The 26,295-nt window shown below is 44.3% G+C and overlaps 1 protein-coding gene across 3 annotated transcripts in view; it reads right to left on the bottom strand.

Annotated features, from left to right (window-relative positions):
- Positions 1-26,295, bottom strand: part of RBM25 (RNA binding motif protein 25) — a 46,263-nt gene that overhangs the window by 16,061 nt on the left and 3,907 nt on the right. Inside the window, exons 2-9 of one of the 3 annotated variants that reach the window (XM_090033280.1) lie at positions 18,950-19,070; positions 13,804-13,853; positions 9,548-9,718; positions 9,127-9,184; positions 7,057-7,217; positions 3,912-4,094; positions 1,646-1,699; positions 1,315-1,398 (exon numbers count right to left, since the gene is read on the bottom strand). In XM_090033280.1, the coding sequence (XP_089889406.1) occupies positions 1,315-1,398; positions 1,646-1,699; positions 3,912-4,094; positions 7,057-7,217; positions 9,127-9,184; positions 9,548-9,718; positions 13,804-13,853; positions 18,950-19,055 (867 nt within the window). In that variant the 5' untranslated portion in view covers positions 19,056-19,070. The remainder of the gene's footprint in view (positions 1-1,314; positions 1,399-1,645; positions 1,700-3,911; positions 4,095-7,056; positions 7,218-9,126; positions 9,185-9,547; positions 9,719-13,803; positions 13,854-18,949; positions 19,071-26,295) is intronic. The other 2 variants (XM_090033281.1, XM_090033282.1) reach the window with 2 other exon arrangements.

Raw genomic sequence — 26,295 nt, 5'->3', positions numbered from 1 at the left:
CTGAAACAATGAAGCATTTCTTTTTCTTTTTTTAAACCACATTTTTTTTGTATTCTATACCAGTGACTTGATGGGGCTTGGAATTCAACACAACTCCATTATTTTTCACCATTGACCAGTTCCACGTTCAACTGCTGATCTTTACTAGATTTCTTCTGGAGTTCTTTTCCTTGGGTATTCATTCCCAAATTGAATAGAGAGAAAAATGCAATATTGGCATTTCCAGTAATGTATAATTGCTTTTGCCTTATGCTGATAAAGCTTTATGCAAACACAGTACCACCCGACAAAGGTACAAGGGAACACTTCACCTTGTTAGATCATCAACCTTTTCATCGATGTCCATCTGGGATATTTAGGAAAAACAGCGTGCTCAAAAACTGAACACTTGCTAACATTTTGCTGGGCCAGGCACCATTCCAGACTTGATAGGAAACTTAATACAATCTTATAAGCTAAACATTAAAATAAATACATTACATGCATAGTTTGCATTTCGCTGTCCATAAAGTATCACCTTCCAAAACCAGAAACATTCACAGATGCACTGAACATTAACAAGAACTTCTATAGGTGGGAACTCTGAGGTGGGATTTGCTGGGCACAAATGTTTCCAAGCCAGTTACCCCTTTGCATATTTTTCTGAGGGGGCATCCATAAATATAATAAAAAACAGAAGCTCATACTTACATCCTATTCCATGTTACTTTCCAAGCTGTGAGTTTCATCTTGCATTAGTCACCATATGATCTCTATCATAATGGTGGGGGTCAATGAATAGATTAGCTTTATGGGAATTTACAGTTCTTCCATGCATCTAAATTTTGGTAAGTCTGGTAACCACTGACCTAGTTTTAAAATTTTCCCCCACTCTTAACTAAGAACTATTAAAATAAAAAGTCTTAAATTTAAATTAAATTTCAGCTTTCCTTAAAACGTTTCCTTGGATTATACTAAACAACTGCCTACAGAAACACACTCAAGTGTATGCCTTACACTGCAGCCCCGTTTAGACTTTAGTTATAAATATCTCACTCATTGTATGTGTAGACACTTGAGTTGTCTTTATTCATGTTAAAGTGAGAAGACTGCAAAGCAATCAGTAACAATTAAATGTCTTAGAACAAAATGCTAAGGGCCACTTTAACGTGGTATTTGTCTTTTGCTGACTTTTAAAGTGCTACATGTATATTAAACCTATTATAAACAGCATTTCAAGTGATATTGTTATGTATTGGTAAATTTTATAAAAGTGTTCTTTTTGGATTCAGTAAAAGCCTAATTTTGTATCAAGTGCAAAAACAAGAATACTACCTTGTGTGTATCTCTGAATTTACTGATCTCTCTTGATATCAGGTCTCTTTTGTCTTCCTCCATTTCTATAGCATTTATATCCTCCTAAAAGACAAGGGGGACAGGAGGAAAAGCATTAAGAGCCATTTGTACAGATACAAAAGAACAAGAGAAAAGTTCAAGGTTAGAAGTTTTGTACCAGTCTTGTAAGAGATAAATAAAGCCCTTCTGCAGTACCAAACCTGACAGTCTGATGTTAATGAGTGAAAAAAAAAATCAGATGGACAAGAGTCACAAATCTGGTAACTAGCAGTAAACATAGTCATTGTCAAAGCCTACAATGTAAACGAACCTTGGTGATGAGTGGATAAGGTATCAGTGGGGCCACTGGAAATCTGCGGAAAATCTGCGGAAAAATCCACGGAGATTTTTTTTTTTAAAAATAGATTGCACACTACTCTGAAAAACAATGTTTTGTATGTTTGTACTATAAGCAATATTGTATTGCTGTGATCTTATTTCTTTGACTCAACAAAATTACAGAAGAACCTCGCTAATTCTCCCTTCACTGATCTATTTTTCAAAGATATAATAGATGCTGTAGTGAGGTCTCATTGGTAAGACTTCACTGAATTACAAAGCACACTACAGGACGTTTATTAGTGCACTATGATAGTGTCATAAATAAGACTAAACTACACTTGTCAAAATAAGCGACCAGAATATATGTGGTGCATAAGTCTTGCCTTTGTTTACTCGCTAATTCGCAAAATTTGGTAATCTGCACCATGGGTCTCCTAGTACTTAATGCGAATTAGCGAGGTTCCCCCATGTTTGAAACTGAAAAAAAAACCCCAAAACAGATTTCACTCATTCTCCATTCCACCCACAAACCCTCATCTCCCCCACATCAGTCATGCCTTCACCCAAAGAAACTGAAAGAGACTCAGCTGCTAACATCAGCAGAATTTTCACCCACCCCCAACCCCTTCAGGGGACAGAAGCCCCGTAACTCGCAGATTTCTTTTTTACATGGTGTCTGTTCCCACCTTCCTCCTCCCCGCACCTCCCTCCCTCCACCCAACAGTAGTTCTCTCCCACTCCACAAAAAGTCAAGGGAGAAATATGCTAGAATCATCTCAATCCCCCCCTGCACACCAGAGATAGTACCACCCCGATTCTTATTTCCTTCTGTACCCATCAGGGAAAGGAAGTTAGGCGTGCAAGTTCAAACCAACAGTTGCTGTATTTGGTACAGCATATTCATCTACTTTGCTAGCTCAGACTGGTCTGCCTCTAGATCATGCAGAGCTAGCAGAACCCCCAGAAGTGTACTTAGTGCTCAGTTCTTGCAAGACTGTGGTGAGCTGGCAAGAACTCTTACAATATTATAACTACCTGTTGTTATCTGTGGCCATAAGAAGCCACAGCACGGTACAAATTTCATAGTATTTGCATAAAATACAGCCCATAGTATAAGACAATGACTTCGTTCTTAAATTCTTATCCAAGGAATCTTGTCCCAAAGAAAGGTAAATTGAATTCTCAACTCAGGACTCTTACTCCTTGGATCAGCTGAGGCTAACAATGCAGTAGGGATAACAAACTCACTCCCAAGGGAGATGTTTTGCTTCCTGCACTGCTCTTATACCTCATTAGCAGCTGAGGTTGCAAGACTGCATGGAAATAGGATTATGCAAGAGATTTAAGAAATGGGTAAAAATCCAAGTTAAACTAGTCTCCAATTTCTTGAAGAGTATGTAGGAATTGGGCAGGTATCAGAGCTCATTCTTGCATGATTACAGACTCTATTGCAAACACCAAATTTTTGTTTGCTCATTGTCAATTGTTGATGTTCCCTCTTCTCCAGCTTGCTTTAATCCATTAACAAAGTCATCCATAGAAACAAGTTTATGCCAGAACATTTCTGCCAAATGTCTGGGGGGGTTTTCCACCCCTAAGTCATAAATTGTTGGAAAGCCATTTGGTCAAACACAGCCAAACTAGAACATTTTTATAACAGCAATTTTATAATAAAAAGTAAGATCATAAACACACCATTCCTTCCTGATATATCCCCAAACCCTTCCAAAATATGCATGTATACCACCACTGAATGCATCCACTCTTCAGGTGGAAAGTAGGAGCAACCAGCTGGCTCGTAACATGTTATAAAATAGTGGGGAGAAGAGGAATTTTGGCAAAGGACATCAGAGCAAACCACTGCTTTGACAAAAATGTGCTGGGATTTCTAAATGTCAGCATAGAATAGGTAGGAACTTGATTTTTAAAGATCTCATCTGGAAAACCTATACACACATATTGAATTCAGTGCAGTTCATCTACCTCAGAAAAAAAGAAAGGCCGAGTCAAACCTGTCAAGATTCAAACCTGTGGTTCCAAGAAGTCTAGGTGCTTAGACCTAGAAGCCATCAAGAGGGGATAGCACCTAAGACTGACTAGATTTCAATTAAATACTTGAAACTGCTGCTGTCATCAATGCTTGTTGATTTGTTTTCTCATCAGAAGGTTAGGGTTAAGGTATTTGCACAGGGTTTGGCCATTATATAAAGGTGAGTTGAAGAAAAATCTGTTTTGTCCAAAATCAAAACACATACGTCCTCCTTCTTTTCCTTTTTCTTCTTCCTGGGGTGAGAGTCAGATTCCTGGGAAGGGGCATTGAGCTCGCTGGAATATTCTCGTATTAACACTTCAATGGCCCCCTTAATTATCTGATCTCTTCTCTTTGTTTCCTCATCCAGTGCTTCCTCATCCTCATTTGTGGATTCTGGTCTGGAGTTCTGGTGAAAATGACAGATTTAGAAAAATCAGCAAATTGCCAAGTGAAATCCCACTCGAGTAAGAACAAGAAATTTATCCTAAATGGTAATTTTCAATAATCCTTGTTAGCAACCCTTACTAGATTTTCCAGAATCTAGGAGCAGTCTGCAATTATACCCCTTGCTCAGATCTCCTTACACAGGCAGTGCCGGGGCGGATATATGATGATACTCCAGGGTTTTACAAGCAGAATGGTTATAGGCTATAACAGTAGGATTGTGCGGTAAGATAGGAGGACAGATAGATCAAGGTCAGGAAGGAAGAAAAGACAGGAAGCCAATGGAATATGAACAATTACAATGCTAATGCTGATCAAATAACATTTCTCCTTTCCACTCAAAAACTCTAAATAACTTCACTTGTCTACTTTTAAACTCTATTTTTGGAAGCCCTCCAGAGTACGAGGCGATAACTGATGTTCACCCTTTCTATTCAACTTTAAAGGAATGCTCTATGGAGGCAGAACTACATTAAGCAACACTTCCAAAGATAATATCTCAAGCATCTAATTTTTTCTATATTACTATTGATCAGGTAATCTCACTCCACCTATTCCCAGCCCCACCATGGAGGGGAAAGACACACAAAAGAGAAAACATAGAAAAACAATATTTTTGCAGTAAATGCTATACAAAGCGATACTACAAAGCTTCGAATACAAAACAAAACCAGCCATTTATTAACCCCTCCCTCCCATTATTTTATAAGAAAAGAGAATGGAATCTCACCTGAGAATCTGGCTGATGTTCCGTCAAGCGATAGGTGGTGGGTGGAGTGAGGGGGAGGGAAGGGTCAGATGGAACAGCAGCTAAGAATGAGGGGTAAGGGAAAGTTCAGTTGGAGCTGAAGAGGCTGCCAGGACAAGGAGGAATAGGCTGAAAAGAGCTAGAAGGCAATGATAGGGAGTGGAGTTGAAGATGACCAGGGAGAAGAGGTGACCAGGGAGACGAGCTAATTAGATTGAAGTTGCTGCTTGGCTTCTCTCATGCTCAGATTCACTATACTCATTTGATTTCTTTATTCAGAAAGAGAAAATCAAAGGGTTGCAAATTCTGACGGCAACCTTTTTATTTGAGTAGCACCAAAATGCCACTGAAGGCATGAGAAGATTAACTAAAGGACCTTCAGACACTTTGATACTTCTTTAGTTTACTTGCTATTGCTCCTGTTAGTACTTTTTCCTGAGAAAACTTGTAAATTGCTGAAGAATACAGATGCAGGAGTTACAAGATCTCTGGGTACTGCCCATAATATACTGAGGGCTAATCTTTATGAGTAGAAAGATGCCAGCTACAAAACTACATTGAGTAAATGGTATTTTCAACTACACAAGATGGGGGTAAAAGTCTTCTCACACTATCACAATCAACCATCTCTGTGGTGCTACATAAAGAACCCCTAAGAGTTTACAGAAATTAAACCTGGATTAATCATGTTCTATAGCTTCATTGCAGTTTTAAGACTATTAGCAATCCTAGCAGGAAAGCCTAGGAAGGTACAGCTGTTCCTAAGAAGGGATAAAAGAACGCCTAGAATAGAATGGATAATCAAATCAAACTTCTCTCAACCTAGCTTTACAACTAGGCGAGTAGCTCCATGTAGGTTTCACATAATTAATACTAAGTTTTCCAAAGCAATTATTTTTGACCCCATCTACAGGACAGCTTCAATTTCTTCAAGCTGTAAAGTGGATCAGTATATCTCTCTTTTTATTAAAGAATACAAAAAAAATTCCCACTACGTTCTAATATTTTTGCAAGCAACTTGAAGTGTCAATCATAAGACTTTATCAATGATTGCGTGTTCATTAACTATAAAATGTGGGAGTGAAAAGAACTGGCTCTCTTTTGGCCATCTAAAACTGTAGCAACTGCCTAAGGAACTGAATGCCTTTTGTGTACATGTCTTTGCAAAGACATTTAAAGAAAACATCCAAACTTCATATAAATTAATCTGTTTTATATGAATGGTGAACAAGCAGCAATACTCATTCTAAAATGGAAAACAAAGGGAAAAGCATGCTGCTCAGTTTGGAGGTAACTTCAGCTACTCATGAATTACAACAGGGATGAATCTGACCCAAAATTTCCTGCATATGAAATAGTTCAGAGTGGTCTAGTTACTCTGATCTAGAAAATTAAAACAACAGAACTAGAAAGTTCAAGATAAATGCATGGACAGTGATGAAGGTTTAATCTATGCTAAGTGTTTTCTGAAGCAAGGAGAAAGAGAGAGAGAGCTACCCAACACAGTAAATGCATCTGGGCAAGAAATAAATGATAGGCAAAAAATGCATACAAAATTTAATTTTCTGCCTTGCATCAGGTTTTGGAGGGTGTGGAGGAGGGAATGAGTGAAAGTTGATTTAGGCACCTCAGTTGCCCAATGAAGTTAGTTGTTTCTATAACTTAACAAAAATATCTAAACAAAATTAAGCCTCAGAACCATATGGTAACAGTACTGTATGTAGTACTCATCTTTAAAATGGATATAAACCCAGAGATTCAGACTTGGGCTATACACAGCTACACAAGTATAAAATTTAAAGGACTTAAATTGGGATAAATTTTGGGTACTGAAACTTGCAAATGTAGTTAAATCAATTCAAATCAATTAATCCTGTACCCTGTAAATAAATCCATGCAAGCTAAACCAATAAGAGGTCTTAAAGAGTTATAACTGTGTCCATGCAGATGGTTGTGCTGATTAAACGTAGTCGAGTTCTCAAAAGTATTTAATGAATCAAGTCTCACTGATTTTCAAATAGGACTTTGGAACCAAGCCCTAGCCAAATTCATGAAATAATAAGCAAGAGTAGAAACAAGAACAGACATCAAGGGCGCTGGCTTCTTACCCTATTTAACAACTCAAACGAATGTCTGTCCCAGCAGCATAATTTCAGCTACACACATAGATACATACCCCATTGGAGGCTTTTTTCTTAGCTTTCCATTCATCTAGCTGAGCCTTTGTCTTTGCATCAACTTTAACTAGCAGCTTCTTCTCTCCAATCTGAAGGTCATGGAGCAGTCTCAGTGCTCGTAGAGTAGATTCTGGTTCTTTGTACTCACAGAATCCGAAGGCTGGCAGTGGATAATTGAAATGAAAAGCAAAAATTGCAATAAATTCAGTTAAATTGATCCTACAAATTTATTTAATGCCCTCCCCCCCCCCACAACTTTTATATAGGGATCATTAGAATAAAAGATATGCAGAAACATATTTTTAAATGTCTCAAAAGATATATACCAAAGGGAAAACATTTATTTTGCATTGTTGTATAAATCACCCATTTCATGTGGTTAGGAAATGTCCTTCTTTAATAAGATAAAAGTCCTAGCAGAGAAGAGGGGGAAGTGGTAAGGCTGATTTTTTTGTTTTGAGGAGGGTTTTTTGTTTTGATTTTTTTTTTTAACATTATTATGGTTTTTTTAGGCTGTTCTGCATGACATTATGTGCAAACTAAGGAAATATCACCGAGATAAAAGTTGTGTCCTTGATCCATATCTGTTTAGTTTTATTAAAAGACTTACGATAAAAAAACCTATACTTATAAAATGTGATGTCACTACTAGCCTGAAAACAGCTGCAAGCATTATGGAGGAAGTGCTCAGAATAATCTTGTTTCACTGATAGAACAAGTTAGAAATTAGAAAGGAAAAATCAAATGCATAAATGCAAAATGGGGAATAGCTGTCTAGAGAGCAGTACAGTAGAAAAGCATCTGGAAGTGAGAGAGGATCACAAATTACATGAATCACCAACAGAGTACTGCAAAAATGCATCCAGGAATTAAATCTGCCTTTAACACAAGCATCATATGAAACACTTGGGAGGTGTATAGTCCACTCTATTCAGCACTAGTTAGGCCTTAACTGGACTACTGTGTCCAGCTTTGGTACCTAAGGAAGTGGTAGAAAAACTGGACAGTATCCATAGGGGAGCAATAGAAATAAGACCTTTAGAAAGTGTGCCCTAAAAAAAAAAAAAAAAGAACAAATGGGGCTTGTTTGGTATAGAAGGAACAACTATTCTGATCCCATAAAACAGGGCTGTTTATCTGGCACCCTGTTGACAGCATGTAGCCCCCTCCAAGGGGTTACAATGTGGCCCTGTTGGCACACTGCTTTCCTCTGGGCTCTCTTGCCACTGCTGAAGTCCTCAGGCTTCCTCTCCCTCTCCCAGCTTCTGCTGACTGCTGTTATAGGAAGCCTACGACCAGGGGGGCTCAGGGGACCTGGGAAGTGTGGAGCATCAGACCCATGTAGTCTAGCACAGGCGAGGGTCATGCATTGTAGTGGTCCATGCAGCATGCACCCAGGGTGCATGCAATCTATGCAGCTTGTGGCCCCCAGCCACTCAGAAGTTGGACAATCCTGCTGTAAAGGGAACAATGCTCAATAATTCTCCATTTCCACTGAAGGAAAGACAAAATAAAACCCACTAAAGCATCAGCTTCATTTTCAGGAGAAGGAAAAAAGTTATATTAAATATTAAAAAAAATGTAACTATAATAGTAGTGAAACACGAACAGGCTTAGGGAGGTGGTAGCAGTGGCATCTCTCCTTTTGGAGGTTTTTATGAACAGGTCAGGCAAATATCTGTCAGAGAGAGTCTAGGTCAGTGGTGGTCAACCTTTTGGAAGGTGTACCATAAGGTAAGCCCCACTTCTCCTTGAGGGTGCAGTGCAGGGGAGGTTGGACTAGATATTCTTGAGGTCCTTTCCAGATTTACATTTCTATGATTAAACTACGAAGCTTCATATTTGAGCCTTCTTCCTTTTTAGCCTTTATTTTTAGTCTCTGCTTTGATTTCTACAATTGAAAAAAACCCCATTGACTGTACCTGTATTAAGGAAAGATTTTAACAAGTCAAAGTTATGCAAGGCTCAGGTTTAAACGCAGACTATCAGAGATGCATTAATTTGTAAGTCATATTTTAAAAGGTTGAATAGTAACTAGACCACATGTGCAAGAAAGCAAGAACTTTTACCTTGAAGTTTTCCAGATGCCCCTTGTACTCTCTTCCAGCTCAAAACCAAGCCACATTTCTTTAAAAGACAAAAGGAAGGAATGTTACCACTAAATAAATGTCAATGCTTGCTCAAGCAATACAGAAGCAAAACATGCCATTTTTGTGACAGAGCCATTTCTGTGTATTAAAAGAAAGGTTACATTTCAGGAAAAAAAAGTCTGTGTTCACAATTTATGCTACTAGCTGAAAAAGCAAAAAAAGCTTATTCTTGTGAAGTTGTTTACTGACTTTGAATACAAGTTCAATGAAAACGTTAATGTCCTACAACAGTGCCTAACTTCAGTTTGTAATTAGCCCTGGTAAATACTCAAGAGTAAGGGATAGAATATTTATATTCAATGCCAGCCCATCTACATTACAAGCAAACCACCGTACTCACCGCTAGAAGCTGTCTTATGAGCATGTCTGATGCCTTTTCAGAAATGTTGCCTACAAAGACAGTGGTAGTGGGACCGCTGTTTTCATCATTTTCTTTAGCCTTTAAACCAGGGTGGTCTTTTCTAGCTCCCAAGTGCTTGCCAACCATGGATACCGTGGTAGGAACCAAGACCTATAGAGGAAAAAAAAGGGTTCTATATTATAACTCATTAAAACAGTGGTATCCAAGTTTTTTGCCCTGCAGGCCAGATGGGCACTGCCAGGTCTGTTCATGGGCTGGATCCAGCATGCAGGGCCAGTGCAGCAAGAGTTGAATCTGGCAGTAGCAGGCTGCATAACTCAACCCTGATATGGCTGTCAAAGGGAGCACCCAGCCCTGAATGGGGGTGGGGCTGGAGGAGTCAAGGAGCAGCTTGGCCCTGATCTGGACATGTGGGGAAGGGTGGGGCTGGGCAGCCCAGCCTTGACCATGATGGGGGGGGGGGGGGGGGGGGGGGGGGGGGGGGGGGGGGGGGGGGCCCCGCCGGCAGCAGAGGGGACAGGATGAAGAGAAAGGGAGCAGCCTAGCCTGATCCAGACAGGTGGGGAGTGGGCTGATCCCACTGTGCAGCAATGGTTTGGGCAGGACAGGACCTAGCAATACAGATCATCCATAGCTGCTCTGCCACCAAATTTCCCAACTTGTGGGGATCCCCAAAATAGTTCCATGGGTCTGATTTGGCCTGTGGGCTGGGGGTTGAGCACCCCTGCAGTAGAGAAAGCTTTGGATCTTTAAAATAAAGAACAGCTGGAAATACACGGTGTATTTCACTATGAGCTTAGTCTGGCAAGTCATGACAGCCTTAAGAAGCTGGGCAGTACAGCTTTGAGATTTTACATAGCATGTAAGAGATTGGCTTATGAAAGAATGACATTCTTATTTTCAAATCAGTTACAGAAATTCAAGCAAAATATTAATTCAGACTAAAATGAAATACTCAGAACACCAAATAGAGTTCCCTATAGGTCTCACACAGAAACCAACATTTCATTTTATCACTGCATATCCTAAACAAGACAACTGGCAATGGAGGGAAGAAATTATATTCAAGTTATATTCATAGGTAGAGACACTCATGTGTCTTCCTGTTCCAGTTTGTCAGTGTTTTTTTTAAAGTTTTAAAATTTCTTAATATTCTTCTTATAATTTCCTCATAAAATTTTCAGTTCTTTAGACTGTCAGCTGCAGACTCACTTTTCTTGCAGGATATCAAATAATACACTTATTCCAAAATCTGGCTGCTATTACAGTTTGGAATTTGGCACCAATTTATTTCCCTAGACAGTCTGAAATCTCTTTAGTTCTCTCTCACATGTGCAAAACTTTAGAAATAGTAGTTCCATTAAATAGGGACACAGCCAGGAAATGCCTTTAATACTTACAGTAAACCTCCGTTTTGAACAAATTTCATGCTAATAAGTATCTACATGTAGACTTAATGAATCTACTAAGATCAATTTTTTCTCACAAGTTCTCTTCTATTCACATCAATCCCCCTTCCACACAGGAAAGTCAGAGGACTATACAGCACCTATCGGAAGCCTGTCAATACACACCCTTCCAGTCAACTTAGTAATCATGTTGGATAATGCACTACTGAAATTTGATGCCACTACAGCATCCTATTCTTGGAAATTAGAGAAATGGGAAAAGTCAGCCCACTGCACACAGAATAACTACTAAAAGAACCTTACATCAACTATTAGGCCACTGACAGGCTTTCAATTAAAGGTGCAATGGGATCCATGAACCCAACTGCACCTCCTGCCATGCCACACATGCATGGTAGGAGGCATGATGGAAACTGGGGGCCCAAATGCACCCTACTGCATGTGCAGGGGGAGCCTAGGATTGGCTGGGAGCACTGATCAGCTGGCTGGTACCCCCTGTGGCGAAGTGCCACCTCCGTCTCTCCCCAAACTCTGCAATCAGGCAGATGCCTAATTGCAGTTTGGTTACCATGGTCACTGCAGAAGGCAGACACCCTTGGCCCCATAGATTTCAGGTAACCCTGAGTTGTTACCTGAGCAAGATACATTGCAGAGGGAGGGGGAAACCTGTTCCCTCTGCCTGCATAACTAGCTTCACACACCTGGGTGGGGACTTAAACGCCCTGTTGTTCTAAGCAATGCCATCATCAGGGATCCTGGTTTTCTCTGATTAAAAATGGGAAATTCTCTGATTAAAAACCCAAAATCCTTAATAAAAATTCGAGGCCCCCCCACAGTCCCCCACACAGCCTCCTCAGCTGTCCTGATGCCCTTCACTCCCCCACAACAGCCCCCAAACCCACACATACAGGCACTCACATGCAGACACAGATGCACACAGACATTGACACCCACCCCAGCAGGTAAGTGTGTGTGGGGGGGGGGGGGGGGAGGGGCAAGGCAGGGGAAGGGAAGGTGCGGGGGGGTGCATAGATCAAAAAGGGGAGGGGGGGGGGAAGTGTGTCCCTGTGCCCGATCCCAGGAGCAGGGCCAGAGGGTGAAGGCAGGGGTGCCACGCTGCGGCCCGCGCATCCACTGGCCGGCTTGACGATGGGGGTTCACACATGGAGGCAGCCACCACAACTCTACCACTGCACCTTGCGCTACCATCCCACGGGCACCTGAATGGCTTTGCAGGCAAGTGGCACAGGGTGCGGGAGCAGCCACCATGTGCAAGCCACATGCATGCTGCCTGGCCAGGGGGAACAAAGGAGGACTCGGATGTAGTGGCCACCACTGCACTGCTGCTTATGCCCTGCAACCAGCTGCATGGCTCTGTAGCCATGCAGGGTGCTGGCAGCTGCATGCTAGCAGGGCGGGGGGCTGTGCCAGCCTGCAAGAGTGCTTTGCAAAATCTGGATTTCTCTGTTAAAAGGGGAAAGCTGAGTTTTCTCTTGATAAAAACAGGCAATCTGTGGTTTTCTCTGTTTTTCTGTGGGAAATGGAAAACCTGGATCCCTGGTCATTGTGACTGGGAGGGAGCTAGAGACCCTGCCAGCCTACCTGGCAACCAGTGATGCATTTCAAATTGGTTGGCTGGCAGCCAATAGCTGCTGACCTTCACTGGATTAGGTAAATGAGGTCATACAGTCTATATAAATTAAGGAATGCCCAGGAGGCGGGGCAGCAGCCATGATGAGAACTCTCAGAGAAGCTGAACAATCTGAAACTGGCACTCTCTCTTGAAACTCATGGAGGAAACCTCCACAGAAAATCTCCACCTGTCTCTCAATGATACTTGTGAGTAAGCTACTTGAAATCTAACTAGATATATAGCTTGCAGTAACTCAGATGTGTCATCAAAGGCTACCATGCCACAGTTTGCTCTAAAGTATTTCTCTGATATTGTTCTACCCTGTACCCTATTCCAAACCTGCTCCTTGAAGCCAATAAAGTTCTCCTCTGTACCTAGCATGGGAGATTTATTGGGAGAGGATTTAGATTATGCCTTGGGGTCTCCTTGGCTCAGCTGACTAAGGGAGACCACTATTCATGCTTCAGACTGAGGGAAGCACCCCAAGTTCTTGTAGTGGATCCAGTGCCCTCAAGGACTACTAGGCCTGTGTTTCCCAGGGAGCACAAGCCCAAAATCAGTTCAGACCCTGGGTGGTGGCAGCGTTACCCCCAGGCTTGCAGGTATGCTCCAGGAAGGTGGTCGGCCAGACGTGAGGCTCCCCCAGGGAGGCACCTCGAGCCTGGAAAGTGGTCAGGCACAGTGAGATGGGTGGCTCAACACAGGAGCACCTCCACTGGCCCGCCACACTCCCCACCACAACATAGTGGTGCTCTCACAGCTAGGAGCACTAATCAGCTGATCAGCACTGGCCACACATTCCATTTAAGGTGCGATGGAAATCAATCAATATAATTTCACTTTTTTTATCCCACCACTAACTACAAGAATGTGTGGCCAGGATACTACTAAAGACAAGATTAACTGGTAGACTTGGGGCCTTTAAGAGAAAGAGTGAGAGGAAGAATGAGCTGCATCAGTTTGTAGGAAGTAACAATTTCAGCTCCACAGTAAGCAATTCTAGATGGATTCATTTCAAACTCTGTCCAAACCAAAATTTAACATGTCATTCTTGCATTCAAAACTAAGGTTTTCTTTTCATGGTATGAAATTAGTTGAATAAAACAGAACATAAATATGAAAACAAACAGAACAATTTCAAACAATGGAATTCCACCTTAATGTTACTGTACCAACCTCAGTATAATACTTACAGTTGGAGCAGGAGCCATAATGCCCATTGGTACTGGAATCATAGGGGTCCCTGAGGGAGACAAAGAACATGCATCAGTATATGAATTGGGAATAAAAGACCATAACACCCAAGCCAACTGCATGCCTTAAAAAGTAATTAAGAGTGACAAGACTGTGTAGATATGGCTTCCTAACAAACTCAAAGCAAGAATCCATGCAGCACAGGAGAGATACTGCTTAGTGAATGAGCAGCTATTCAGCATTTCTGTCTCATTCAGCATATAGCTCGACAATGCCAATATCATCCAAACCCTGCACTGGAATAAAAAATTCTTAAAATTTCCACACGGGTATTTTTCTCGACCTCTCATTATAGTATATCAGGATTTTTTTTGCTTAAGAAAACACCCAAACAAACCAAAAACCAACATAAATCTCTTCTCATACCGTGTCCAAACTCTGAGGTGATCCTATCTCTTCAAGTTCTCTGCCTTATTTATACTTCTCAATTCCTGCACTAAATTCAGGTTCCTATAAACAGCCCATTCCCTGCACAGCTTTGATTTATTCCAAAACAGTCCATGCTGTACATGAAATAAAGCAGGGGTCTCACTGGAGTGCAGAGAGTACATTATGTTAAGAACCATATGATAACCCACACACACAAGGGGGCCTAACAGAGTTCTCCAAACAGCTTTACTTCAGGCATTTTGTGCACTTCACTCTGTAACCACAGTGTCATAGTATCATAGTGCTTAGGGTTGGAAGGGACCTAAACAGATCATCAGGTCTGACCCCCTGCCCCAGGCAGGAAGGGCTGCCAGGGTCGTATCACCCCAGAAAAATATCTGTCCAGCCTCTTCTTGAAGACCCCCAAGGTAGGAGAGAACCATAATACTCTTTTAAGATAGGTATTTTTATGTAACTTAAAGGATTTTGAAAACAAATTGAAAACATAAGACAGGTACAAATACTCATTCCCCACCACCTCCCCTGCAAAAAACAAAACAAACAACAAAACCACAGGAAACTTAAATCCATTGCACAGTCCACTATCACCTCAACTAACAATTAACTGGTAGCAGTAAAAAAGGCTGTTATATTCCACCAGAAAGGGGTGGTTATATTTTGCCAATGGATTCAGCAACTATTTATTAGAAAGGAACTATCAGACTTAGTTTCAAGTTCCCTGCAGAGATGCTCTCTTGTGTTTTCAGAACTTTTTGACAATCCCTTTCAAACTCTGGCAAAGCAGGAATCCCCGCTAGCTGCAGATAGCTCCCCATTTGCCTTTGGGAATGTCTCCCACCTGTCTCGCCTGCCATGCCCTGTTGGAATGATGAAAAGTTGTTAAATAAGGTGGGAGACTACCTATTAGTGTACCCCCAATGTTTGAGGGGGTGTCTGTGACTCTGTACCTCCCCTACAGCACGGCCCAAGCCTCACAGATGACATCCAGATATTATCAGTCATACCAGCCCCACACTAGGCTTCAGATTCCCCCTGGAAGGACCCCCCTTTGACCTCTCCACTCAGGCGGCCTATGCTGCCTTCATTCGGGCTGCCGAGCTCCTTGTAGCTGGCTCCCACCTCAGGCATGGTCCCAACTCAGGACCTTCGGCCACACACAGGCCCTGGCCTCACCTCCAAGGCCAAGAGGGGTCCCAGGCCCACAGCTCTAGGTGCCCTTCGTGGTGGGCACCTGGCCCTTTTGACCTTCTTGGTCCTGGTCCCAGCATGGGCCAGTCGAGGGTGCACTCTACCTCTGGCCTCACTAGCCCCACACTCTCTCTGGGTCCCCCTTCCTGGATGGGGGGAGATGGGGTGACTCACACCACAACTGGTGCTCCAGGGTCTCACAGCAGACTCTCACTCCCCTCCCAGAGCAGCAGGTCATGGTGCTACCCTGAGATCTTACACAATGCCCCCTCTACTCAGGGCTCCAGAACACCCCCTCTACTCAAGGTCTCGGGGCTTCCCTCCTCAGGTGGGCTCAGGTGGCTGTAGCCATGCCTGGCGCCCTCTACTGCCTATGTCCTGACCCACCTAAAAGTGAGAGCTGGGGCAAGGTGCCCTGACCTGCCTTTCACCGGAGTGGTAACTGGCCTGGCATATCCTGGGGGCTCCCGTGCCACTGAGAGCTCCACCACCCACTCCCAGCAGGGTACAGTTTTAGGTCATGCCCAGGACCAGGAGTCTCCTGCCCACCCCCTACAGCTCCTGCCCTTACCTCCAGTTGATATCTGCAGCCTCATAGCCAGGCAATGTTGTGGCCTCTGTTTCCAGCAGCAAAATGCCCTGTTTGTATGGGCAGTCCTGGATCCAAGATGGCTGCCCTAATCAGGCACAAGCAGTGCCCTGCCACAATCCGTTTTTCATTCCCAATCCATTCATCTTTTTCCCTGCTCTCTCTCTTCCCATCTCCTTCTTCCCCTTCTCAGTCTTCTCTAACCCATTTCTACCCTTGTTCTCATCTCAGGTTTCTCTTCTCATTTCACCCACCATACATTACTTGGGTTCTTCCACTGCATATCCTGCCCACTTTGCTGTTGCCCATCTTCTACTCATCCTGACCCTTGTACCCCCATTTGCCGTCTTCCTCCCCCTGTACCCCCTCCATTTCTCACTAGAGGTGCACCAATAAAGATTTTTTTTGGTCAATACCGATGGCCAATTATTAACCAGCCATACTGCCCGATATCAATCTGATTGCTGATATGCAGCCTGGCAGCTTGGAGAGCAGAGTCCAGTTGGTTAAGGTTTTGTTTGGTTTTTTTGTGGGGTGGGGGGAATTGAGGCCCCCATGGTGAGTGAGTGGGGCTGGGGCAGGAGCAGGCACTGCCCAGCCAGGGTGAAACAGGACAGGGCACAGGACAAAGCCGCAAACAGCTCATCTGGAGGGTGCGAGGGGCGGGAGATGTGTACACAGCATTTATCAGCAACATTATCAGCCACTTCAGCCAAAAACAAGTGGAATGCCAATTAATATCAATTTTCCTTTTATCAGTGATGACATGATATGGACCAATACATCAGTGCACCTCTACTTTTCACCCCTCCCCAAATCTTCACTCTCAGTTTTGGTGCCTCATGCACCAGGAGCTAAGAGAAACAAATGCATTAAGTCTTGTTCAGTGTCTATGTGATGGAGCAGACGCAGGTGCTCTGCTCTAGGGGAGTGCAGCATGTATAGTCAGGTCAGCACATGGGAGCTATTTGGGGATAGAACGTGGCCTAGTCCAATCTGAATGTTCAGTTAGTTTAATTTCTACAATGAGAAGGGCATATGAACTGTGAGCAGATTATAAAGCCTTGTAGCCTACAGGGCCCTACTGCACCAACAGCCAAATAAGGAGATCATTTTGTAGCCCTTGTGCTTTGCAAAATTTTCCAGGAGTATTTCCACTGTAGTATATCAAAATCCATCATCTCATCCTCACTCATTCCACTATCCTCTTGCAACTACACATAAAGAAGGAAGATGTGTCAGCGACCTGAGGAAGTGAAGCCTCTGTCTTTATATCAAGGTTGGCTTGAATGTTAGGAATGGAAAGACGGAACGAAGGGTCAAGTCAAGAAGAAACTGGAATGTGTGACCAGTGGTAGAGAAGTTAGCCCCAGAAATGGAGGAAGGAGAACAAGGAAAAGTAGAAGAAAAAAAGAGGTAGGGATATAAAAATAAAGAAAAGCTTGAGAAGTGACAGTTTATAAGAGAGGAGACAACAGAAAAGAGACAAGTGGAAGGAGCGAGAAATTTGAAGTGTGTTATAACAGACCAGTGTAGTAAAGAAGTACCCCAGTGGCAATTCAGGAGAAATGGCCATAAAGCCCAGCTAAAGTAAAGTAACTTGTCATAAAGAAATATCACTTGACTAAAAAGGAGACAGCAGTAGGTGCAGTGAGAGGGTCTGGTATGTTTTATCACCAAAATATACCACCAGGAAATAACATTTATTCCCATATTACTTTCCCAGTGCACTTTATTCTGTATGAACTGAAGCCTAGACTCCAAAAATGCACAACTATGTACTACCACTACTGAGTTAGCCACAGCTTTAACTTGCACTATGAAGTAGGGTCTCTTGTTGTCCTAAAGCAGTACACTCCAACCTTTTTAGGTTGGAAATCACTTTGGGCATTTAAAGGGAACGGAAGATCTACCTCCCACCCCCCCTCCCCTCCCCAGCAGCAAAGTCTGGGGAAAGAGGAGGGGAGAGGACCAGGGAAAGCAGGGGAGATTGAGGCCCCAGCCCTAGACTCACTCCATCCATCACCACTGGGGCCTTGATCTGCGCCGCCCCCCACCCCGCCAAACCCCATGGTGGTGAGGGAGGGGAAGCCTTGCACAGCTGGGGCAGGGCAGGGGACAGAGGCAGGAGTGGCTTGTCTACGGGGAGATAGGGGTGGGTGGGCATACCCCTGGATCCGCCCGCAGGGCAGCACCGGGCTGTTCCCAGGCGGGTGTGGCAGTAGCGCTGAGAGCGGGGCCACAGGGGGTGGCTGTAGCCCTCCAACTTCTGCTCCCAGTGCCACCGCTGAGTGCAGCATGGGCCAGGCCCAGCAAGAACAGCCCGACGTAGCCTTCCAGCCTGCTGATGCAGCTTGCCCTCCCCCATGCCTGCCAGTCCCCAGGGCCCCCATGTCATCAGGGGAGGCTGTGTTGGGCTGTTCCCATCGGGCTTGGCCTGTGCTGTGCTTGGCAGTGGTCTTGGAAGTGGGAGTTGGGGGTGGGGGGGAAAGGCTACCTGCCCCCATCCATGCACAGCGGACCGGGCTTTGTGTCCTGAACCCCACTGCATGTGACCCTGGGCCTCTGCCCCTTCCCTCCCCCACCAACTGACCTGCTGGGCTGGGGCATGCACATGCTCAGTCCCCACACCCAGGATCAACTTCAAGAGGCTCCAGGATCCACCAGTCGATCCTGATTGAACAGCTGGTGGCATCTAGCTTTGGAGGAAATATTTAAATTGGGTTCACCAAGAGGGTTAAGATAGGATGCTTTGTAATTCAATTTGACGGTAAATTCTTCAAGGCAAAGAATAGCGGGAAGCTCAGCTTCAATGTACATCAATTAATTGTATTTCATAAACTCAAGGTTGAATAAAAAAGTTTTAGAAGAGTAGCACAGCAAAAATGTATTTGGTTCTACCTGCTGACATGACTTACCAGGAGGTACAGGGGGAGGAAAGCCAGGAAACTGTGGAGGTGGAATCCCAGGCGGAAGTGTTGGGATCCCCATAGGAGGGCGATTCAAGTGAGGTGGAAAAGACATCCTTGCAGCAGCTACCTGCCAAAAAACAGAAACATTCTTTTAATGTAGCAGTCTTGATGCATGAATCAAAATAAGAGGAAAAGGACAACCACCACACTAAGTTTTTTTCCTTAAGGGACTTCTGTTTAGCAATTCAAATGCCACTTTTAAGCTTCTTCCACACCACAGCAATAAAGTCACAACAGTAACAGAAATCTTCTCTCCTAAAAGTATAAACACTGAATCTGAAACACTTTCATTCTAAACTGAACTGACAAAATGGATGAAACTGACTCCTCCTACCAGCAGGTCATAAAAAATATAAGTTAACCAGTCAGGGTATGCTGATAATGAGTCAGCAGAAAATACAGTAATTTCTAAACAAAATAAGTTATTTTTCCAATATTAAAAAAGCAAAAGTAATTTCAAAATAAATTTTGAAATAAGCCAACTAGCAATGAGATGGATCAAATTAACCATGAAGAACAGAACTTGAATTTGTATTGCTTTGTGTTAAAGGCAACTTCTTGTAGTAATAAAGACAGAAAAATCTCTAACTTCCAGAACAGAGGGAATTAATAGACTGAAGAATCCTCAGCATTACTATTTTAAACTTACTAGTTCAGAGATTGGTGACTGATGAGATGAAGGAGATTCAGATATAGACAGAGCTTTAAATGTTTTTTCTACGTAACTTTAGATAGCAGGTGGCTCATGAATGCTGCGATGGTGGGGCACATGGAGCACCCCACATGACTGCGGGGGGGGGTGTCCCCAGAACACTTGGCAGCAAACCAATGCCCAAGTGCAGAAGCACTTCTGGTCCACATGGGAGCACACCAGGGGGCTTGAGGGAGCCCCCATCCCTCCCCAGCTTGGCAACCAGGTTGTGGGGAGGGGGCACATGGGGCCCACCCGTGGCCAGTTGCCAAGCCGGGGGGGGGGGGTGCAGTGGGGCCCCCCAGTGCACTCCCCGGCAGACCTGGAAGTGGACTGCAAGCATTTCTGGTCCACTTCCAGGTTCATTGCCAAAAACCGGTTGGGGCGGGGGGTGCTCCTGTAGGGACACTCCATCTGCCCCAGCATCACAGTGTTCACAAGCCATGCCTGGTACCTCAAGGTATATAGTTACAGTGGCAGTGGCTGTCTGTCCATCTGTTCCTTCCTCCCTCCCTTCCCCCCCCACCCCGCCCCAATAACAGCCGGCAGGGAGGGAGGGCTGCAGGGGGGGAGCCCCGCTGCAAGGTGGAGGCGGGGGTGGGGGGGGAAGAGCCTCTGTGCTGAAGGAGGAGGCAGGAGTCTTTACATGGGCGGCCCAAAAGGGTAAGCGGGTGGCAAAGGGAGGCCATGTAAACACTCCCTGAAATCCATCATCCCTGATGGGCAATTAGCTAGTAGTAATATATACAGAAAAGGACTGGGGGGAAGCTTTTTAAGTTCAGTTCATAGCATTTAAGGAGGCCAATTAACTGTGTTTAAGTTGGAGAATTAACAACAGGTCAAACTGACAGCAGGGATGTAGGGCGGAAAAATTCCCAGTGCTTTATTTTTTCCATGGGAAATTTTCCATTTCTAAAAATTCATTGTTTCATAAAATTCATTAGTAACAATGAATGGATGTCAATACAATATTAAGCAAGCTTGGCAGTTTCAAAGTTGTAATTGTTAGGGAAAGAGAAGCAGGAGAAGGAAAGTGCACTTTTATTGCCAGGAGAAACTAGATGGGGCTTGGCTACAAAGTGTTTACATAGTTTGCTGCCCACAAAGAACTATTTGCAGTGTGCTTCAATAGATGACACATCATCCCAGATTATTCCCCTGAACATGTGGAAGCAGATTCTCAACAATGATGTGTTCTGGGTTCAAGGAGTATTCAATTTGCTACTACCAGTTTCAGTGGCTATCAATAAACTTGAAGGAGATGCACCAAGCCTTTCAAATATTTCAGAGATAGTCAGACAACTGAGTGAAAAATCTAATTGAGCTTTTGCTGCCTCCACCTCTATCCAAAGAAGTAGCAGTAAAACAAATGTTTACTAAGAGAGCTGACTTTTGCTCTTATCCAGTTCATCTGGCAGCAAATCATTTGGAGCCTCAACACAGAGGACAACATTTATCAGAAGATGAATTATCTACTGCTCTCGATATTATTATGGAAGCAGCTAAGAATCTCCCCACCAGCCACAAAATAGCAGTGATTACAGACATTGCCAAGTACTGCAGAAAAGAAAAACTTTGAAGCAAAGACATCATTTGATAGGCAGCAGAGGATGCCTCCTCTCACATGGTGAAAGAGATACTGTAACACTCAACTGCTGTCCAGGATTGCTCTAAGGATCCCAAGCATTCCACCAACAGCAGCTTCTTGTGAATGGAACTGGAAGGCTTTCAGCTCAATCAAGACAAAAACGAGAAATAGACTAACAAATGAATGCATGGCTAAGCTTGTTTGTATTTCTCAAAATCTCTTGCTTCTGGAGCAGTCAGAAGCACAATTATTGAAGAAGATGCAGTGTGACGATAAGTTGCCCTTGCTCATTGGTAAAACTATCCTGAATCAGATTTGCCTCAAATCTGATTCTGAAATGGAACTAATAGGTAGTGCAAGTGATTCTACAGATAGTAACAATGAAACTGGAGGTGCTGCCATGACCTCAGTGGAAGAGTGTTAAACTCTACTGAAGTAGATAAGTTGACAATCACAGCATACCATGCACTGTTCTTTGGGTGTGCTAAAATTAGTGGGTCAACAGTTTTCAGTGCCTTTGTTTTTTTTCATAAATTTAAACAAACAATGTAAGGGAAGTACATGTTATTGTGTATTGTCTTTACATTTCTACAAGTATTCCAATAAAAATAATCTTTCCACATAAAGCTTTGAGTTTGTTTGAATATAATATTTAAACCACATTAAGTGTGTTGTATTTAATTTTTTCCTAATCAAATATTTCAGTTCAAATACTTGTGGCTATTGAGACATAAAATTAACATGGGGGGTACTTTTTTAGTTATGTTTACTAAATATAAGGTCAAATAAATATGCTAACAGATCACACTATTTCCCATTCCAAGTTTCCTGGAAAACCCACATCCCTGGTTGACAGCATTGCTTAAATGGCCCTGAGAGGACACCCAACTTTTCCCAACAAGAGGCCACAAAGGTTTCTGTGATATTAGAACCTTAAGTGGTAGGATAACCAAGTAGCAAAGAGGAATGTTATATTTTTATATACCACCCATCACAAAAAAACCCTATTTTTTTAACATTCTACTAGATGTACTTCCCATTCCCCATGAGTTGCCTCTTGTAGTTTCTCATCCCATTAAGCTTCTAAGCTTAAAGATATTTTGCCATACATACTTTACTTGAATCAGCAAAGTTTAAATTTTTCTTTCAACTATATGTGTATCAGCTGCAATGGGAATGGAAATGAACAACTGGAGAGAACAAGATTTCCTTGTCCACCTATAGTTTTGGTTTGCACTTTTCTCTACCAAGAGCCAATTCCCTGTCCTAACTAAGCACTTCACAGGGTCCCAGGAAAGGAAATGATTCTTCAAAATGTACTTGAACCCAGTTCTGCCCACCCCCATGATACAGGAGATCTAAACAAAGGATCATCCTCTGGATTGCTAAAGATAGCTTTGGGATAAAACAGCAGCACATCCAGTTTTTCCAAATGAACTAGGTAGCAGAGCTTCAGGCAGAGTGTTTGTGACCCTGGTGGAGGATTCCCTTCCCCTGGGGAAGGGAAGGGAAAGCTGAAAGCAAGGGAAAGGGAGGCAACTGCCTGTCAGGGGGACACTACGCCACTAACCCCCATGCTGCAGGCTGCATCCAGTCACTATGGGGTCTCAATGTGGCCCATCGGCCATAGACTGAACATCAATGAGCTAAGCCAGTGCTGCACAGCTGTCTTTTAGCTTTCATCAAAATAAAATAAAAATCTAGCATCCAATGGAATAACCTTTAGTCCTCCAGAGTAATAAAGTCCCTAAGTGACAGAAAGGGTCCAAGTCAGGAGTCAGCAACCCCCGGCATGCGTGCCAGAACATGACACATGAATCCATTTTGCTTGGCACGTGCATCTTGGGACAGACACCAGGGAAGGGGCCACAGCTGCACTGTTACAACAAGAATTAGGCCCCTGACAGCTCCCTTGCCATCCGCCTCTGAAAACGCCAATATCTTATAGGTTGAGGTTCAGGTGTTTTTGGAACTCCAGCCAAACATTTTGATGAGCTGGCTCCTGGTCTAAGTCTTTTAATCTCTTGGTCAGAAATAAGTGAAATATGGGGCTATTTGCAGGTTTTACACAACTCACTAATTTAAGCTTTCATAAAAAAAAAAAAAAGAAGTTTCTAATACTTGTGAAGATACTAGGCTCATTGGGGAAAGGGGAAGATGAGGGCAGAAGAAGCCTTGGACCACTAAATCAAGCATCATCCACAAGAACAGCCCAGCCTAGACCGATGACAAGCAGAACAAATACCCAGGCCCCTGTTGCTTAACTGGGTAGTACTGAGATTAGAGGGCCAGTGCATGCATCTTGAGGAGGCCTCAAGTGCCTCTACACTAATGCTCATAGTATGAGGAACAAGCAGGAGGAACTCACCCTCCTGCTAGATAACACCAACCCAGACATAATGGGGCTCACCAAAACGTGGTGGGACCCAACGCACAACTAGGTGGTGAATATCAAGGGCCATAGGCTGTACAGGAGGGATGAGACAGGGAGGAGGTGGGGATGTGGGGCTCTACATCAAGGAGGAATACACATCCTCAATGAGTGGCACTGGGTCAGAGGAGGGGCACACTGAAGTGCTCTGGGTTAGAATACCAGGCAGTTGAGGGGAAAGGGACTTAACGGTGGGGGTCTAACTACAGACCACCCAACCAAGGGGAAAGAGCTAGACCAGGAATTCTTAAGTCAGCTCACAGAGGTAGTTAGGTCAAAGGACATAGTCATCATGGGTGACCTGAACTTTTCAGACATCGGCTAGGAAGAGCAGTCAGCTAGGTCTGACCGCTCACATAGGTTCCTAGCTGAGATACAGGACCTCCATCTAATCCAGGAGGTGCACAGCCCCACCAGGGGAAATGCCTTGCTGGATCTGGTCCTGGCCATGGGCAACAACCTGATGAGGGGTCTGCGGGTGCTTGACCACCTGGGCGACAGTGATCATCACTTGCTGGAATTCACCATCCAGCGCAAGGTGGCAAAGGCCTGCAGCAAAGCAGCAGCCCTGGACTTCAAGAGAGCGAATTTCAGTGAGGTAAGGAGAACAGTCAGGGAGCCACTGAGGTCACAGAGGGGAGGGGAGTCGGGTGTGCAGGAAGAGTGGTTGTTCCTTAAGGAGATGATCCTCCAAGCCCAAAGCAAGGTAATCCCAATGCAGATCAAAGGGGGCAAGAGGGCACAAAAGCCCCCATGGCTCACCAAAAGTGTACAGGAAGTCTCCTAGCTAAAAAGAAGGCATACACCCGATGGAAGGGAGGGGCCATCACCATGGAGGACTATGCCTCAGTTACTCAGGGGTGTAGGGGGGCAGTCAGGAAGGCCAAGGCGGAGATGGAACTAGGACTAGCTACCCGGAGCAAGGACAACAAGAAGTCCTTTTTTTAAATACACAGGGGGTAAAAAGAAGGTACCAGGTAATGGGGGCTTCTGCAGGACACGCTCGGAAATCTGGTTGTCGCAGCAGACAGCAAAGCTAACCTATTTAACAATTTCTTTGCCTCCACTTTTCTGAGCAGGGACCGGGTCACCCCTCCCCCCTCACCACCGGGACCCCCACAGGTCCCAGGGGCGATGCACCCAGGCCTAGGGTCAGTGAGGACTTAGTCAGGGAACTTCTGGAGGGACTGGACGTATTTAAATCAGCAGGTCCCGAAGATCTCCATCCCAGAGTGCTGAGGGAATCAGCAGAGGTAATAGCGGGACCCCCGGCATGGCTTTACAAGCACTCATGGTGCTCTGGCATGGTGCCAGAGGACTGGAAAAGGGCCAGCGTGGCTCCCATTTTCAAAAAAAAGAGAGGAAGGAGGACCCAGAAAACTATAGGCCAGTCAGTCTTGCCTCAATCCTGGGTAAGCTTTTTGAGAGAGTTTTCCTGGTGCATGTCCACGAGGGGCCAGCAGGGGAGATTACGCTTGGAGGCAACCAACACGGGTTCATTAGAGGCAAGTCCTGTCAGACCAACCTGGTGGCCTTTTATGGCCAGGTCACAAAATCCTTAGACACAGGCGTAGCAGCAGATGTAGTCTTTCTGGACTTTAGGATGGTCTTCGTCACTGTCTGTCACCCCATTCCCATTAAAAAACTAGGGGACTGTGGCGTCGACACCTACACAGTCAAATGGGTCACTAGTTGGCTGGAGAGCCACACCCAGGAGTGGTGGTGAACGGATCATTTTCAACCTGGAGAAAAGCAGGTAGTGGGGTTCCGCAGGGCTTGGTCCTGGGGCCCGCACTGTTCAACGTCTTCATCAGCAATTTGGACAAGGTGGTCTAAAGCACCCTGTTCAAATTCACAGACAACCCTAAGATGTGGGGAAAAGTGGGCATGCTAGAAGGGAGGAATAGGCTGCAATTGGACCTGAACAGGTTACAGGGGTGGGCGGATGAAAACAGGATAGGTTTCAACACTGAAAAATGCAAGGTACTGCACCTGGGGAAGAAGAACCAGCACCATACCTACAGGCTGGGAAACTCCCTTCTCGTCAGCGCAGAGGCTGAAAAGGATCTTAGAATCATCATTATTGATGCCAAAATGAACACAGGCCAACGGTGTGGGGATGCGGTCAGGAAGGCAACCATACCTTGTCATGCATCCAAAGATGCATCTCAAGTGGATCCAAGGCTCCCCCTCTATGCGACACTGGTCAGGCCACAGCTGGAGTACTGTGTCCAGTTGTGGGCACCGCACTTCAAAAGGGATGTGGATAACATGGAGAGGGTCCAGAGGAGGGCCACTCGCAAGGTCAGGGGGCAGCAGGCCAGGCCCTATGAGGACAGGCTACGGGACCTGAACCTGTTCAGCCTCCACAAGAGAAGGCTGAGGGGGAATCTAGTGGCTGTTTACAAACTAGTCGGGGGGGCCAGTGGGCATTGGGAGAGTCCTTGTTTCCCCAAGCACTACCAGGAGTGACAAGAAATAATGGTCACAAGCTGGCAGAGGGTAGATTCAGGCTAGATATCAGGAGGCGCTACTTCACTGTCAGGGCGGCTAGGATCTGGAACCAACTTCCAAGAGAAGTG

This window comes from Crocodylus siamensis, chromosome 2, assembly GCF_052110815.1.
Source record: "Crocodylus siamensis isolate JL-2025a chromosome 2, ASM5211081v1, whole genome shotgun sequence".
Taxonomy (NCBI): Eukaryota; Metazoa; Chordata; order Crocodylia; family Crocodylidae; genus Crocodylus; species Crocodylus siamensis.
The sequence above is the reverse complement of the archived record's forward strand: the minus strand, read 5'-3'. Positions and strand labels throughout refer to the sequence as shown.